The sequence below is a fragment of the Nomascus leucogenys genome, chromosome 17 (genome assembly GCF_006542625.1).
Source record: "Nomascus leucogenys isolate Asia chromosome 17, Asia_NLE_v1, whole genome shotgun sequence".
Lineage (NCBI taxonomy): Eukaryota > Metazoa > Chordata > Mammalia > Primates > Hylobatidae > Nomascus > Nomascus leucogenys.
In genome coordinates, this window is record NC_044397.1 from 2,309,958 (window position 1) to 2,327,865 (window position 17,908).

Consider the following 17,908-nt stretch of genomic DNA (forward strand, 5'->3'; position numbering starts at 1 on the left):
CTGCTTTGGTCAACCCCTTAATCACTGTCTTGTGAGAGACCCTGATCCAGAACTACCTAGCTGGACCATTCCCAGATTCTTAAACCACAGAAACTGTGAGATAATAAATGTTTATTGTTTTCAGCTGCTAAGTTTTGGAATAAGTTGTTGTGCATTAATAGGCAACCAATATACACACACACCATGTTTGTGTCTGTGTGTGTGTGTGTGTGTATATAAATTTGGTATATGTTATGTTAGTGCTAGTGGGGAAAAGATTATTTTTTCAATGAATGGGGTAAGGACAATTGATTATGTATGTGATAAAAAAAGATCTCTATTTCATACCATAAAGGAAAACATAAGTCCAAGAGGATTACAGACATAAATGTGAAAAGGCAAAACTTAAAACCTTGAAGAATAAAATATTAGAAAATGCCTTTGTGAGTTCATGGTAGAAATTTCTTAATGAAGGCCAGGTGCAGTGGCTCATCCCTGTAATCCTAGCACTTTGGAAGGCTGAGACAGGTGGATTGCCTGAGTTCAGGAGTTTGAGACTAGCCTGGGCAACACAGTGAAACCTCATCTCTGCTAAAATTCAAAAAATTAGCCAGGCGTGGTGACATGTGCTTCTAGTCCCAGCTACTCGGGAGGCTGAGGCAGGAGAATTGTTTGAACCTGGGAGGCAGGGGTTGCAGTGAGCCGAGATCGTGCCACTGCACTCCAGCCTGGGTGACAGAGCAAGACTCCATTTCCCCCCCCAAAAAAAAAGAAAAAGAAAGAAAGAAGTTTCTTAATGAGATATAAAAGCATGAAGTATAAAAGAAAGCTAAAACACACCCTAAAAGGTAAAAAGTTAAACCATAGATCAGGAGAAAGTATGGGCAACACACATAGCCAACGAAGGTTCAGTATCCAGAATATGTAAAAACTGTTAGAAATCAATGAGCAAGAGACACATAACTCAATAGAAAAAAATGGCAAAAAAAGAAGAATAGGCAATTTACAAAAGAGAGAATAGAAATAGCAATAGCATATAGGCATATGAAAAATTGCTCCGAGTCTGCCCTACGTGGTGAAACCCCACCTCTACTAAAAGTACAAAAATTAGCCGGGTGTGGTGGCACATGCCTGTAATCCCAGCTACTTGGGAGGCTAAGGTGGGAGAATCACTTGAACCTGGGAGGTGGAGGTTGCAGTGAGGTGAGATCACACCACTCCACTCCAGCTTGGACGACAGAATGAGACCCTGTCTCAAAAAAAGGAAAGAAAGGAAAGGAAGGGAGGAAAGAAAGAAAGAAGAAAGAAAGAGAGAGAGAGAAAGAAAAGGAAAGAGAGAAAGAAAGAAAAAGAAAGAAAGAGAGAGAGAGAAAGAAAGAAAGAGGAAGGAAGGGAGGGAGGGAAGGGAAGGAAGGAAGGAAGGAAGGAGAGAGAGAGAGAGGCCGGGAGTGGTGGCTCACGCCTGTAATCCCAGCAGTTTGGGAGGCCGAGGCAGGCAGATCACGAGGTCAGGAATTTGAGACCAGCCTGACCAACATGGTGAAACCCTGTCTCTACTAAAAATACAAAATACTCAGGCAGGAGTATCATATGGGAGGCCGGTTCCCCCAACCCCAAGTCCCAATGGGCAACCCCATGGGCCCAGATGCAGGCAGTGGACTGGGGGGCAGGTAAAGAATCTAGGGCTAAGTGCTTAGTATCTTTTGTATCGAGCAGTAAACAAGCTAGTCCCTCTTCCCTGGGAAGTGAGCAGTTGTGCCTTCTCATGCCGTGGTTGCTGTGGCCTACTTAGTTGCCTACAGATTAGTTAAGGAAGTGGCTCAGAGTTAGAGGGTAGGTAGGTCTTACATTTCGGCACAATCAGCAAGGATATTCAGGGACTCCCTTGCCCCCATAAGCTTATATTGTATAATCACTGAGTGATGTCTATTAATATGGATGGACAATGGTTTATTTAATTTGTGATTTTTTATATTCATTCTTTTTTTTTCAATTGACAGACCTTTCAGTCCTCATTCCACATTGATCTGCTCTACATTCAAAGACTGACTTTCACACCTGTAAGACAAAATAGTTTATGTAAGAAGCTATATTTGCTCATTCTGCTTGCCAGCAGAATGTCAGAGAATCCTTTGGCAGCCAAATTTCACAAATCCCCTAACTCAGTGACTAAGTGCAGCTCCTGGAAGAATGCCCCTAAAGATGATAACATCTCTTGCATGAATCTTTTCTTGCAAAAGTTCCAGGATCCTATCTCATGCCTCTTCCTATACGTAATAAGATAATAGCTGATAGGATTAATGATTATGCCTCTATAATGTATAACCAGATGTACACTTGAACCCCACCCTTGATGAGATTTTGCTCTAATGTAACTGCTGAGCTCATTTGATGTAACTGCTGAGCACATCTGATGCCACTTCCCATCACATGCCACCACCTGTACCTAAGCTTTGGAGCAGTCTCACAGAAAGTCTCTGAAAGACTCTCCCGGATTGCAATCCTCAGTAAGACATCTGAATACAACTAATGTTAATTATTTAAGTGACTGATTTTTTTTCTTTGGTTAACACAGCCAACTAAAAACGGACCGCTCACGTCATGTCAGGCAGTTACAGCAAAAGCAGAACCGTCCTGGAGAGGGGAGGGGGTGGACTTGGGAGAGAAGTCAGTTTTCCCCCAGAATCTTTCTCTCTCATCAATCACAGGTTTCTGAACACACTGACTCACCGGGAAACACTTTTTAGGTTCTCACGGAAAACACTAAATAACTTCAGAAACTGTAAAGGTCATAGAAAACATTATTTTATTTATTTCCGTATTTCCACGTATACGCGGGAATCCTCCCAAGCCCCTGGCACTGTACTCCAAATGTCCATCTCCAGGAAGCCGCCCTTCAGTGCCTGGGGTCCCCTAAACAATGTTTCAGTCCTCGGGCTCGGTGGGTGCCTCCTTTATTGGGGAGCGCGAGGGCTGCCCGTGCCCCTCCAGTCGCTCCCCGAAGGGAGCGGCGCGCTGCTTAGCCCTCGCGGGACGCCCCGGAGCGAGCCTGTGTCGGACTCCCAACCGTCAGCCTCGCTCCGCGCCGCGGAGGCCGGAGCAGCTCCCCCGGGGCAGCGCAGCCGCTGGGGCCGGCCTCAGTGGTCTGAGTGGTCGGGGCATCGGGGCCCGGGGAGCGGCTGGTGAGTGCCTGGTAGGGGCGCGCTGTGAGCGGCCGGCCCCTGCCCCGGAGGCCCTGCTGCAGCCGGGTTCCCCGCCCACTTCCCTTCTTTTTAGGGGACTGGAATCCACGCTACAGTTCAGTCCTCCACCTCCGTTAGTTGAACCCAGGGAACTCCTGCTTCAAAACCCCAGCTGAGTCACTGCCCTTTGTCAGTCTCTACACTGGACATCTAAGTGACTTCACACCCACTCCCCGTTTTGAGAATAGAAAACCAAATACCGCACGTTCTCACCTATGGGTAGGAGCTAAGCTATTGCTACGCAAAGGCATCCAGAGCGGTATAATGGACTCTGGAGACTCAGAAGGGGAAGGGTGGGAGGGGGGTGAGGGATGAAAAAACTACACATCGCTTGCAATGTACACTACCTGGATGACCTGGAAATCTCAGACTTCACCACTATCCAATGCATCCACGTAAAAAAACACCTGTACCCCAAAAGCTATTAAAATAAAAATATATACATATATATATGTGTATATATATATATATATATATATATTTTTTTTTTTTTTTTTTTTTGAGACAGAGTCTCTCTCTGCCACCCAGGCTGGAGTGCAATGGCGCGATCTCGGCTCACTGCAATCTCTGCCTCCCGGGTTCAAGCCATTCTCCTGTCTCAGCCTCCCGAGTAGCTGGGACTACAGTCGCCCGCCATCACGCCCAGCTAATTTTTTTTGGTATTTTTAGTAGAGACGGGGTTTCACAGTGTTAGCCAGGATGGTCTCGATCTCCTGACCTTGTGATCTGCCCACCTCGGCCTCCCAAAGTGCTGGGATTACAGGCGTGAGCCACCACACCCGGCCATATACCTATATATTTTTAAAAATTCAAAAATAAAACAAAAAGAATGCCTCTCTCTCCAGGCTTATTTCCAGTTCCTCTACCCTTCTCATTCCCCTCTAGCCCAAAAGTCTCATCGCTGAATTTACCACTTTTCCCCAAGATAGTTGTGCCTGTTTTTGCTTCTCTGCTTTTGTACGCCACTGTTCCCACCTTCTGCCTATAATGTTTCTCTCTCCCATCTTCTCCTGACAACTCTCCTTTAGACCTGACTCGGGTGGTACCTTCTCCATCAAGTTTTCTTTTTTTTTTTTTCCAGAAGTTTTGCTGCCTGCTAAGCTCCCTTAGCCCTTCGATAATTCACCTGTCATTGACATTGACCATCTTGTGTTGTATTCAATAGTCTGTCACACCAATTTGATTGTGCATTTTGCTTTGGAGAAGTCCTTAGTCTTTTATGTAGCCACAGTGGCCAGACATGCAGAAGACGCTCAATATTGCTGAATGAACTAATGCATTTGGGATAGGGTTACAGAAATGGGTGCAAGAGAAAAGGGTGTGGTTGAATTGGCTGTACCCAGCACACAGGTATGCAACTTGCCCACTTACTGTAGTATTCCTAGGAGTGGAGGAGTTCAACACCTGGAAATGCTCCTGAAAATAAGCAGGATGCATTTCTGGTTGACTTTGCGGAAGTTCACTGAATCCTTAAAATTGAACTTAAGAAGGGATGGTGGGAATTGAAAATGATTGCATCCAGCCTGGGCAGCATAGTGAGATCCCATCTGTACAGAAAAACCAAAACCCAAACCAAAAAAGAACAGCTAAGTGTGATTGTGTACGCCTTTAGTCCTAGCTACTTGGGAGGCTGAAGTAGGAGGATCGTTTGAGCCCAGGAGGTGAGGACTGCAATGAGCTGTGCTCTCATGACTGTACTCCAGCCTGCACAACAGAGCAAGTTGTCTGTGAAGGAGAGAAGGACCCAGAGAAAGTGAACAAGTGTTGATGCCACATTCACTCTGTGTTCTTTGGGTCAGCAGAATGTGAATGCTTGGGGGTAGGTAGATTCGCAGCGAATTTTAGATCCTAATTTTTTTTTTTTTAAGATAGGCTCTCACTCTGTCACCCAGACTGGAGTGCAGTGGCGCCATCTTGGCTCACTGCAGCCTTGACCTCCTGGGCTCAAGCTATCCTCCCTCCTCAGCCCTCCAAGTAGCTGGGACTACAGGTGCACGCCACCACGCCTGGCTAATTTTTTGCATTAGTTGTCAAGACTGGGTTTCTCTATGTTGCCCAGGCTAGTCTCAAACTCTTGAGCTCAAGCTCAAGCTCAAGAGTTTGTATGTTACTGTATATGATATGCACAGATATAATACAACTAAAATGTACACGTGATTTTTTTATTTTTTAGAAAAGAACCATACAGACAGTTAGGAAATTGGAAAGTAAAAATTCTTCTTCTACTTCCCTTCTTCAATCTCTTTCATGCAGAGTTATTCTTATTAATAATTTATTGTGTATTCTCCCTAGAAAGCTTATAATGTACTTTATCAAATCTAAACTATTACTGATTACAATTTTTTTGCGATTCTATACACACAAATTAGGTATTTTATCTAACTGCATAAAGAAAAAAATGCTGAGAAACAAAAAAATGCTGCATATTAAACCTTCTTAAAGTATGCATCTTAGAATTGATGAAATCATATATACACATATACACACTTAAAACAATTTATACGAGTGGTGTTATTATGCAATGTATCTTGCTTTTTATGTAACAATATGTCTTGGAGAGTTTTACATATCTGCATATATAGCCCTACCTCATTCTTTGTATGGCTAATGATGCATTAAAATTTTATTGAACAAGGGTAGTACAGAACAATTAGTGGGCCCTTCATTAAGGGATATCTTGGTTGTTTCCAAGGTGTGTGTGTGTGTGTCTGTGTATTTTCTTGCTTGTTTTTGCTATTACAAACATGTTGCAGTGAACCACCAACCTTGTGTGTGTGTGTGTGTGTGTGTGTGTATTGTATATCTATCTATGTATAGTTGGTAAGATTTTTCATTTTTCCTACAGTTTTTAGGAATTCCTCTATATAAAGTAGTTGCATACATTTTCTAACCTAAAATTAAATAATTGCATCACTCTTTGGAAGTTATAAGTTGATCTTTCAGTATTTAGAATTTGTTACCTGCCAAGTAATATTTGACACTCAAAAACCATGTAGAAAATGCATCTCAAATTACAGTATTTCATTAGAGGGAAAATTCTACAATTTCCTTAAGCAAAATCCCTCCAAAATGGCAGTGGTCATGTATTTATACATTTATTTTGGGAATCTTAGATATATGATCTATTTTAACAAAATTTAAACTATAACAAATTATTTATAATTTATTTTTTTCTGAGTCACAATAGGGATTAATCCCTGATTATCAATTTTCAGTGTTCACAGACACTCGTATTTGCAGAAACAAAGTCTGTTATGTCAGTGTTCACAGTCACAAAAGTCTGCTTGTATAAAAACCATTTATTATCTTAACAGATTCTGAATCGTTGCTGTTTGTGGTCTTTTGGAAGAATGAATATGATATGATGTAATTCTAAACTTTTTTTCCCAACTAAATTTTCCCTGCTTTGACCTGTTCATAGCTTTTTATAGTTTACCTCTTTACTTCTCCGTTTAAATTTCTTCCCTCTGCTTCTTATTGACTCCTACTCATCGTTTAAGGCCAACCAATGTTCAAATCCTCCATGAAATCCTCTTTGTCTATTTTGTCCACATTTCTCTCTTCCTTCTTTAAATCCCTTTTTCAGCAGAACGTCACAATTTAGCATTCTTGATTGATTCATATAGGTTACTTTATCTCCTAAATGAGACTGAATTCTTCAGGAATTCTTGTCTTGGCTGGATTTCAGGCAAGACATCTAGAGGGTGCTACATTAGCTCTGGTTGCTGAGCACTTGTGGCTTGAAGTAGTCTTTTTTTTCCAACTTTTATTTTGGATTCAGGGGGTACATGTGAAGATTTCTTACAAAGGTTTATTGCATGATGCTGAGGTTTGGAGTATGATTAAACCTGTCACCCAGATAGTGAGCATAGTACCCAGCAGGTAGTTTTTCAGCCCTAACCCCCATCCTTCCCTTTCCCCTCTTGTACCCCCAGTGTCTCTTGTTTCCATCTTTATGTCCATGTATACCCAGTGTTTAGTCCCTACTTATAAGTGTGAACATGAGGTATTTGGTTTTCTGTTTCTGTGTTAGTTCACTTAGGATAATGGCCTCTAGCTGCATACATGTTGCTTCAGAGGACGTGTTTTTTTATGGCGGCATAGTATTCCATGGTATATATTTCTTCATCCAATCCACTGTGAAGTTGTATTCTTAAGACAAGAGGCAGGGCTTCTCCAGAGACCTGGAGGGGGTGTAGCTAATGCAGCTGATCATTACAGCCCATTCCCTCTAGCGTCAGAGGAATGCCTGGGCTGCTGTTTCACAGATGGATGCCTATTCTGCCCAGCATTAGACTTGCCACCAAAGATTTTTACTGCGAATGGGCTAACCATTAAGCTGCAGCCCTAAAACCCTACCAAGCTCAAAAATGTACCCTGATATTGTGTTTCAAAATGGTGGCATAGAAGCAAGCTGGCTGCTTCTTCTCCCTTACCACCAGAAAATGGAAACAAATCCACAATGTTAAGATTATCACCAGCAATATCCCAAAACTCAGATATAAGGATGAGATCATTCCCAGTACCACAGAGAAGTGAAAAAACCTCTAAGCAGATGGTAAAAGAATCGGACTTCCATAGCATGACACTCCTTACCTCAGTCTGCCTGGCACCAGGCAAATTTCTCCCAGTCTCATGGTTTCTCTGATGGGAAAAGTGAGATTGAAGTGGACCACCGACTTTCCTACCATCTTGGGTCCCATGGCAGGAGACCTGTTCTTGCCTCAAACCACAGGAAGTCTCAGCAGTGCTAAAGGGAGAAATATCCCTGAGGACAGCCAGAGACGAAGGAGGGAGATGGGACTACCATCCCCAGTCCTGGAAACTCTGCTCTGTAACTTGGCTAAAGAAGACACCAAATCAGAGTTGCTGTTTGGCAGTACCATGCTGTAGGAAGCTCATCCCACAGTTCCCTTAAGCATGAATCCCTAGCCAGCATTCCCACACTGCTGGGATAATCCTTTTAGGACTTCCCCCGTTTTGGATGGGCAGCAATCTGATTGTTTACTAGAACCGAGGCAAACCCAGGCTTAAGCTGACATCTAGTGCTGGAAATGAGTCAGTGACCTAGTGAAAAAAGAAAATCTACAGGCAAATTGTAAGGTCTCTCTAAGCAGACATATCCAATAAAAACCGAAACCAGCCAGACAGAGAAGACTGGAGTAAATAATTAATCCTTCAACACAAAGACATACACATACATTCACAAGAAACAATAGCAAACAGAGGATCATGACCTCTTCAAAAGGACAAAGCAAGAAACCAGTGACTAACCCTAATAAGAAGGCAATATGTGAACCCTCTCACCAAGAATTCAAAACAGCACTGAGGAAACTCAGTGATCTCCAAGATAACACAGAAAAACGATTCAGAAATTTATCAGCGAAGGTTAACAAAGAGATTGAGATAAAAAATCCAGAAATTTTGGAATTAAGAAATACATCTGCTGGCCGGGCGCGGTGGCTCACGCTTGTAATCCCAGCACTTTGAGAGGCCGAGGCGGGCGGATCACGAGGTCAGGAGATCGAGACCACGGTGAAACCCCGTCTCTACTAAAAATACAAAAAATTAGCCGGGCGTGGTGGCGGGCGCCTGTAGTCCCAGCTACTCGGAGAGGCTGAGGCAGGAGAATGGCGTGAACCCGGGAGGCGGAGCTTGCAGTGAGCCGAGATCACGCCACTGCACTCCAGCCTGGGCGACAGAGCGAGACTCCGTCTCAAAACAAACAAACAAACAAAAAGAAATACATTTGCTGAGCTAAAAACCTTATTAGAGGTTCTCAACAGCAGATCAAGCAAAGAAAGAATCACTGAACTCAGACAGGTTGTTTGAAAATGTGCAGAGGAGACAAAAGGAAAAAGAATGAAGATGAACAAACTTATAGAAAATTACCTCGAAAGACCAAATTTAAGAATTATTGAGTTTGTGACCAGCCTGAGCAACAGAGTGAAACCCTGTCTCTAAAAATAAAAAATAAAAACAGTAGCCATGTATGGTGGTGCATTCCTGTTGTCCCAGCAACTCAGAAGGCTGAGGTGGGAAGATCACTTGAGTCCAGGAGCTTGAGTACTGGTACTGTTTGGCAGTACCATGAGGCCAGTCTCAGCAACATAATGAGACCTTGTCTCTACGAAAAATAAAAATAATAAATAAATAAATAAATTAGCCAGGCTGGTGGCATGCACCTGTAGTCTTAGCTACTTGGGAGGCTGAGGTGGGAGGGTCACAAGCCTGGGAGGTCAAAGCTGCAGTGAGCTATGATCATGCCACTGCACCCTAGCTCAGGTGGCAACATGAGGCCCTGTCACAAAAGAGAAAGAGAGAGACAGAGAGGAGAGAGAGAGAGAGAAGGGGGTGGGGAGAGGGAAGGTAAAAAAAAAAAAAAAACCCTGCTGATAGTTTGGGAACAATGGTTCATGTTGACACATTCTAGGGGCAGTGGGTGGGTAAACTGGTTAACTGGCAGCTAAAAGATAGGTCAGTTTGTCCTTGAGTATGCCAACTAAGTGTATCAAACAAACAATTATAGCTGTTTATGAGTTCTCTGGAAAACTTGGAGAGAGGGCAGTTGTGGGGCATAGGTGACAGTCTGGCTCTGTGTAGTGTCTGCTGGTGACCCATCTTAAGAAGCTCCATCTTACTGAGGCCAGGTCTGCATCTGTGTCCTCAGAATTTCTCACTAGAAACCTCTTTTTCTGTCTTCTTATGTGTTTGGGAATGAATCCTTTTGTTCTCCAAGTATTTACTATTATTCTGGTTTCTGGATTTTAACCACACCCTGAAAACATATTTATTTGGTTGGAGGCATCATTACTGTCCTACAGTATGATTTTTGTCTGTGACTGACGTCTCCTCTTCCACTGGCGTCCCCTAATTTCCATGGTTATGTGCTCATAACTTGTACACTTCTTTATTATTAGAGCTTTTCTGATTAGGTAGGCTAGATTTATGCTTTCTATTGTACCATTACCTCAATAAATAGTCACAATCACTTTTCAGTGCGAACTTTCTGTTTGTACTTGGGGTTATTTATTTTGGCTGCTAAGAGGATGTTTTATGCTTTTATGGTAGATGAGATGGCAGACAGTAGAATGTCTGATTGATGAACTGTATTGCATCACAGAGTTCCTTGAAGCAAGGAACATTTAGGGTTCACGAAGTTCTTTGCGTGGTCTCTTGCACAGTGAGTACCTCGGCAGTGATCTACAGTCTGTCCTCTAATTCAGTGGCTCTCATCTTTTTTTTGGCCCTAAGGCACCTGAGGACAGGTGCCCTCCAATGAATTGCCGGGGTTACTATGGCAGGGATGGGATGTGTGTGGAGGGACAGTCCCCTAGAGCCATAACATAATCAGGAGGAGCACTTAAAGTTTGAAAAAGCTCCCAGGTTGGCCGGGAGCGGTGGCTCAAGCCTGTAATCCCAGAACTTTGGGAGGCCGAGGCGGGCGGATCACGTGGTCAGCAGATCGAGACTATCCTGGCTAACACGGTGAAACCCCGTCTCTACTAAAAATACAGAAGGGCGCGGTGGCGGGCGCCTGTAGTCCCAGCTACTCAGAGAGGCTGAGGCAGGAGAATGGCGTGAACCCGGGAGGCGGAGCTTGCAGTGAGCCGAGATCGCGCCACTGCACTCCAGCCTGGGCGACAGAGCGAGACTCCGTCTCAAAAAAAAAAAAAAAATAAGAAAAAGCTCCCAGGTGTGTGTGTGTGTGTGTTTGTGTGTGTGTTTGTGTGTGTGTGTGTGCTGTCCTCACTAAAAATATCACCTCTCCAGCCCCATAAACTAAGCTTCCTTAGATAATATGGCAAGGGAGAACTTTATGATTTTGCTACTTGTCTAGCTAAAAGGGGAGGAATAAAAACGTACAACACTCAATTTACTGTAGTTTTAAACGAACCTATGTTATAATTCTAGGTTTTGAAGTACAAAGCATTCCGCACCACGGAGGATGGAGAAGGATGCTGAAGAAGATGGCGCCCTTTCTGAGGGGGCAGAGGCTCCTCCCTCTACGGAAGAGGCTGCCCCTCCCCGTTCAGAAGAGGAAGAGGCCGCGCGCCCTCCAACAGCGGAGGCTCCAGCAGAAGCAGATGATTTCTCTCTTTCCGCAGAAGGTGCTGTTTCTTCTGTGGTGGATTATCGGGATCTCATTCCTTCTGAAGAAGGGATAGTTCTTCCAGATGATCATGAAGCGGATCTGAATAGAGTTCGACCGAGGCTTGCACCGCGACCGGTGCCGTCAGTGATTTCGGAAGTGCTGTCCTTGCCGTCTTCCCAGCGGTCCTCCAGATACCACCGGAGTATGAGTGGCCTTCCCAGTCTACAGGAAACGTTAAAAGAGAGACAGGTTTGCTTCTAACACGATTTTTCATGCGTACCACTTTTCCTTATCAAATACGAAATACTTTTACTTTACAAAGTATGAAATAGTTTAATATTTTTTCTTCAGAATTACAGTTTTTACACTTGGTTTTCATTCCTTAGGCAAGATTTAGAGAGGCAAGGGAAAGCCGAAGACTGAAAATTGACCCTTCGTACAAATATATATTTGAGATTCTAGCAGAAAATCTGGGCCTGGACATGGTAACTGTTGAAGAATTAATTTTGGATTGCCCATCTGTAAGTTTAAGTCTTATTATATTTTAATTGCTCTTTGAGTAAGTGATTAACATAAACAACAACAAAAATCATTTAGAAAGACAAAGTTGGGGCAGGGCACAGTGGCTCATACTTGTAATCCCAGCACTTTGGGAGGCTGAGGTTTGAGGATTGCTTGAGGCCAGGAGTTTGAGACTAGCCTGGGCAACATAGCAAAACTCCTGTCTCCGCAAAAAATACAAAAATTAGCTGGGCATGGTGGTCCTTACCTGTGGTCCCAGCTACTCAGGAGGCTGCGGTGGGAGGATTTCTTGAGCCTGGGAGGTGGAGGATGCGGTGAGTACTCTAGCCTGGCTGACAGAGTGAGATGCTGTCTGAAAAACAAAAAAGAAAGAAAAAAGAAAAAGACAAAAGTTGGAATTTTACTGACTAGAGGGGAAGGTTTAGTTTATATAATTATAGCCAGTTGAATGGTATTTCTTTTTAAATTATATTTTATTTTATTTATTTATTTATTTATGTATTTTTTGAGACAGAGTCTCGCTCTGTCACCAGGCTGGAGTGCAGTGGTGCTATCTTGGCTCACTATTTAACCTTGCCTTCCGGATTCTCCTTCCTCAGGCTCCCGAGTAGCTGGGATTTCAGGCGCGCACCACCACGCCAGGCTAATTTTTTTGTATTTTTAGTAGAGATGGGGTTTCACCATGTTGGCCAGGATGGTCTTGATCTCTTGACCTCATGATCTGCCCACCTTGGCCTCCAAAAGTGCTGGGATTACAGGCATGAGCCATCGTACCTGGCCCAGTTGAATGGTATTTCTAATCAGGTTTACTGTTGTGGAGGAAGAAGAGAAGAGTTAGCAACTAGAATTTTGGCTAAACTTCTAACTCAGAATGATGTCAGAAGTTAGAGGCATAGTTGAATGACGGTAGGTAATATTTTACAAGTACAGGTTATATGAACTACACATGCAAATCACTTGTAGAGAAAAACTGCATCAATAAGTCAGGGAACAGTGACTATTGTATGAGTATACGGTAGTAGAAATAGTGGTGTGATTGCAGGTCAGGTTACCATATGTCTCAGTGAGCCAGGGACAGTTCTGGATTACACCTATTTTCCTGGCATGATTAACAGTACCTCCTGACACTACTAAAAGTTTTGGATGATAAATTGATGTGGCCACTCTAATTATAGCAATGTATGATACACTTGTGTCATAGCTTCCCTCACGATAGCTCTGGTTCTAAGATAATTTTCAATAAAACTACCACTAGCTTCTTGGGCTTTTTCTCAACCCTAGGAGTGGACTGGGCTGGTATGCCAGAAAGACCAGTGAGCAGGTGCAGACTGCTGGTGAGCTGGTTGTCTCACTGAATGCACTGGTGAGAGAGTTGGGGTGAGGTGAGGTTGTGGTGAGGTTGTCACCATGGGGGCCATATCCCCTGCTTTTATAGGGGTCATCAAATGTGGGCAGAACTCTTTAGCTTGCTCTAGGAGCCAGGGTTCTATGGAACAGTGCCTAGAAGAGCTACTCCCGGCCAGGTGCAGCAGCTCACACCTGTAATCCAAGCACTTTGGGAAGCCGAGGCGGGCAGATCACCTGAGGTCGGAAGTTCAAGACCAGCCTAACCAAAATTGTGAAACCCTGTCTCTACTAAGAATACAAAAATTGGCTGGGTGTGGTGGCATGTGCCTGTAGTCCCAGCTATTCGGGAGGCTAAGGCAGGAGGATCGCTTGAACCCGGGAGGCAGAGGTTGCAGTGAGCCGAGACTGCACCACTACACCCCATCCTGGGCGATAGAGTGAGACTCCAACTCATATAATAATAATAATAATAATAATAATAATAATAATAATAAAGAGCTACTCCCTTGCTTGATACAGTGCATTGCTAAATTCTGCAAAATTGTCTGCGCTTCATGTTGTCCAGTATCCTTATAAGAATGTGGTCCTGGCAGTTCTCTGACAGTATGAATGGGATTGCTCAGTTTCTTGGTCCTGTTGTGTAGCTGTAACAGTGAGATGGAGATGTGATTGATGCAAAGACATCAATAGCTCTAAGCTATTATAATGACAAAGTATAGAGAATGCATGGAGATGTGTACATAAAACAAGAGGTGTCACAGCAAGCAACCGGAAGTAGGTTGTGGTTTCCCAGGTCACCAAAGTTCCCCGCTGGAATTTACTGCTGTGGTCAAGGCTGGCTTCATGGATATATGGGCTGTGTAGTTACAGAGGCCCCTGTGCTTAGAATGTCACTGTGCTTGGTTTGATGATCTTTTGTCACCATTTTGAAGTTCTTGATAATTTTTTGGTAAATGTCTCACGTTTTCATTTTGCACTGGGTTCATCAAATTCTGTAGCTGGTCCTGACTGTGGACAATGCCAACCAAATAGTAAGAGGATTTTCTTTGCCATTCACTAGTTGGGTTTGTTTGTTTTAATGGTCTCCTTTCCCCAATGACTATTTTAGTTTCTGTGGTGACTTTGGCTACATGTCTTTCTAGCCTCTCTAATCAATTGGTGCAAAGCAACCTTATATGCATCCCTGAGATGGTGACAATGAGAGGAATGGAGGGCCAATTTCTAAAAAGTCATTTCTTAATAGGCCTAGGCTTTAGGTCTGTCCCGAGGATTAGTCCTGCATTTGGTTAGGGAGGAAGCCAGATGAGTGATCAATTTTGTTTCACCTGAAAATTTCAGGGCCACAGATTTGGATAACACCACAACTGGAATCCCTATACCTTCTGCAAGGTGTATAGGCATAGGCATTGCGGCCTGATCACTGCCTTCATGAAAGGGTAACTGCTAGAACTAAGGTGGGGGCGGGGAGGTGGGTACCTGCAGAACTGGTAGTCCAACTTTAAGTATTTGCCATCTGGATTTCTGGGTTGGGATTCTCTGTTTGGAGGAATTCTTACTGGCTAGCATGCTAGTCAGGAAGTAGAAGTGCTATGTGCCTACAAACCCTTCTATTTGCTATTCCTGGGGTATGTCTCAGACTTTGGGTCCATGTGGTTAGATTCTACCTTTAAGGCCATTATGGTCCAGGGCAGACACTGCTTAGGCTGCAAGGAATGGGAAATGTAGGCATTAAGGAAGAATCAAGCCGCAAAAGGTATTTCCTTAAGAGTTGCTTGTGAGTGTGCAAAGCCATGGTGGAGGGAAAATTGTGTACCCAGTAGGGAAACCAGTGTCAAAATCTGAAAGATTAGAATGCTTATTTGGTTGAGGGGAAAAGGCAAGGGCATATGATAGGTTGGATCAAGGTTGGTGACCAGGTGAGTAAGGAGATGGAACAAGGAACAAGGGGTGGCATGATTTGATGTGGTGCGGTTTAGGAAATTGGGGGTATATGGAAAAGTATTCTTTAGTTTAGTTTTTTTTTTTTTTTTTTTGAGGCGGAGTCTCCCTCTGTTACCCAGCCTGGAATGCAATGGTGCGATCTCAGCTCACTGTAACCTCCACCTCCCAGGCTCAAGCGATTCTCCTGCCTCAGCCTCCTGAGTAGCTGGGACTATGGGTGCGTGCTACCATGCCCGGCTAATTTTTGTATTTTTAGTAGAGACGGGGTTTCACCATCTTGGCCAGGCTGGTCTTGAACTCCTGACCTCAAGTGATGCACCAGCCTTGACCTCCCAAAGGGCTGGGATTACAGGTGTGGGCCACCGTGCTGGGCCTGGAAAAGTATTCTTTTAATGTGAAGCCTGGCATGCAATCCAGGATGAAAGCAGGTCAGTAAAGGCACCACAAAAAAGTGGACAACAGAGGGTATGATGGTTACTTTGTTTGCCTCTGGATCCATTCTCCCTTTGTCTCTGCCTTGCTCTGTGGCATAGAAAGCTGAGCTCTATGGAATCTATCACCTGGGCTCCCTTGCTCTCTGGTTTACACTTGGTTCAGCCACTGGGAGGCACAGCAGGAAATGGGAGGGCAGAAGGGGAGAGAAGCTCCCCACTTGGCCCTGTTCCTAACTGTGGTTCTCTGCTCCCATAGTTACAGCTCCCTGAGCAGCCTGCATCTCCAGTTCTCAACCTGGCCCTAGTCATTCTATTTCCTGTAGCTCTCAACTCTTTAGGCCTTGGGGGATCTCGGTTTTCCTTTGTTGCTAGTCCCATTGTTGCTGCTAGTGCCACAGCTTCTCTTAATCCTCCTCTGGCCTCTAGAAATAGTCTTTTATTGTATAAATAAAATAGCCTTTTTATTTATAAAGTTTTTTCAAACACCCCTTTGGGTGTGACTCCTTTTCTTGCTAGGACCTTGACCAATGCAGATGTTTCTGCAACATTGGCACTTGTACCCCTTCCCATTTTCCTGCCCCCTTCATTCAGCACTGCTCAAGATAGTCTCTTTTCTGGCTTACCGGCAATGTTTTCCAGTGACTGGGTGGCAGGGTTGTGGTACGTGGAAGGAGCACAGATTTGGACACCCAAGGCGAGGTCCAATCCCAGGTTCTGTGCTGTGCGTGTTTTGGGTCCTTCACTTAATTTTTTTTTTTTCTTTTGAGACAGACTGTCGCTGTGTTGCCCAGGCTAGAGTGAAGTGGTGTGATTACAGCTCACTGCAGCCTCAACCTCCCAGACTCAGGCCATCCTCTGACTTTAGCCTCCCAAGTAGCTGGGACCATTGGCACATACCTCCATGCCCAGCTAATTTTTTTGGTATTTTTACAGAGAGGAAATTTCGCCATGTTTCTCAGGCTGGTCTTGAACTCTTGGGCTCAAGCAATCTGCCCACTTGGGCCCCTCGAAGTGCTGGGATTACAGGGGTGAGCCACCGAGCCTGGCCTACTTAAAGTCTTTTTACCTTAATTTTCTCTTCTGCAAGAAGGGTATAAAAATGCCACTTTACCTAGGTGATACTCAGATGAACTGTTGGTAAAATGTTATGTAATATAAGTGAATTTTTAATTCACAGTCATGATTTTGGCCCATGATCTCACATTTACTTTGCTAGTCTCATGAGTACAATGTATCTAAAATGCAAGGATTCATTGCATTTGATATTTTGATATCTTTTTTTCCCAGTCATGTGCACTACTTTTGAGAATCTGTAAGCTTTCAAAGCTAAAGGGTCAGGAAGAAAGTATGAATGGAGCTGTGCAAGAACTATGTGGACAGCTTTTGTCCCTTTTAGGTGGTAGTTATGTTAGACCCAAGTATATACGGGAGGTGGAAGAGTAGAGAACTAAGGGCTAGAGTTAACGCACATCTCGGTGGCTCTGCTTTATCTCCCAGGGTGGTGGTTCTCAAATGTGGTACCAGGACCAGTTGCATCAACATCACCTAGAACTTGATAGGAATGCAAATCGTTTTGTGTTTTTAAAAAGCCCTCTGTGTGATTCTCTGATGCACACTAACGTTTGAGAACACTGTCCTAGGAGGAGTGGCTTTGCTACACTTGGGATACTTCCCCTAGGCAGTCAGTAAATTAAGAGATACTCATAGCCAGGTGCGGTGGCTCACACCTGTAATCCCGGCATTTTGGGAGGCCAAGGCAGGAGCATCACTTGAGGTCAGGAGTTTAAGACCAGCCTGGCCAACATGGCGAAACCCCATCTTTACTAAAAATACAAAAATTAGCTGGGTGTGGTGGCAGAAGCCTGTAATCCCAGCTACTCGGGAGACCGTTGCTGGAGAATCTCTTGAACCTGGGAGGTAGAGATTGCAGTGAGCCGAGATCACGCTACTGCACTCCAGTCTGGGTGACAGAGCAAAACTCTGTCTCAAAACAAACAAACAAACAAACAAGCTCTCACTACCCAAGAGAAAGGCTTCTGAATGGGAATCAGTGGGATTAGGTGAATGGGTATATGACTTTGTATTTCCCATAGGATATTTCAGGGCTTTTGTTTATGTTATCTATTTAGTTTTCTATTTACTAAGATATTACACTGACTCCTAAGTAATTGAATAAAAACTTCATGCTCATAAATATGGAAGAATCTCAGTATAATAATTTGTTTTTACTTTAGTTTTGCTACAATATGGGTCAAATTACAATAGCTAAAAACATAATTGCTCAAATAATTGGTCAACAGCACAGTTAGTCAATAAGCAAGTTTTCTGTTCCCCAAGTGAGCTTTTAA

At 43.8% G+C, this 17,908-nt stretch overlaps 1 protein-coding gene across 1 annotated transcript in view; it reads left to right on the forward strand.

The window, feature by feature from the left end:
* Positions 1-4,302: 4,302 nt before the first annotated feature.
* The window catches only part of DNAH8 (dynein axonemal heavy chain 8), a 317,387-nt gene continuing 303,781 nt past the window's right edge, over positions 4,303-17,908 (forward strand). The window contains exons 1-3 of the mRNA XM_030796747.1: positions 4,303-4,571; positions 11,136-11,565; positions 11,703-11,837. Of these exons, the coding sequence (XP_030652607.1) occupies positions 11,170-11,565; positions 11,703-11,837 (531 nt within the window). The 5' untranslated portion in view covers positions 4,303-4,571; positions 11,136-11,169. The remainder of the gene's footprint in view (positions 4,572-11,135; positions 11,566-11,702; positions 11,838-17,908) is intronic.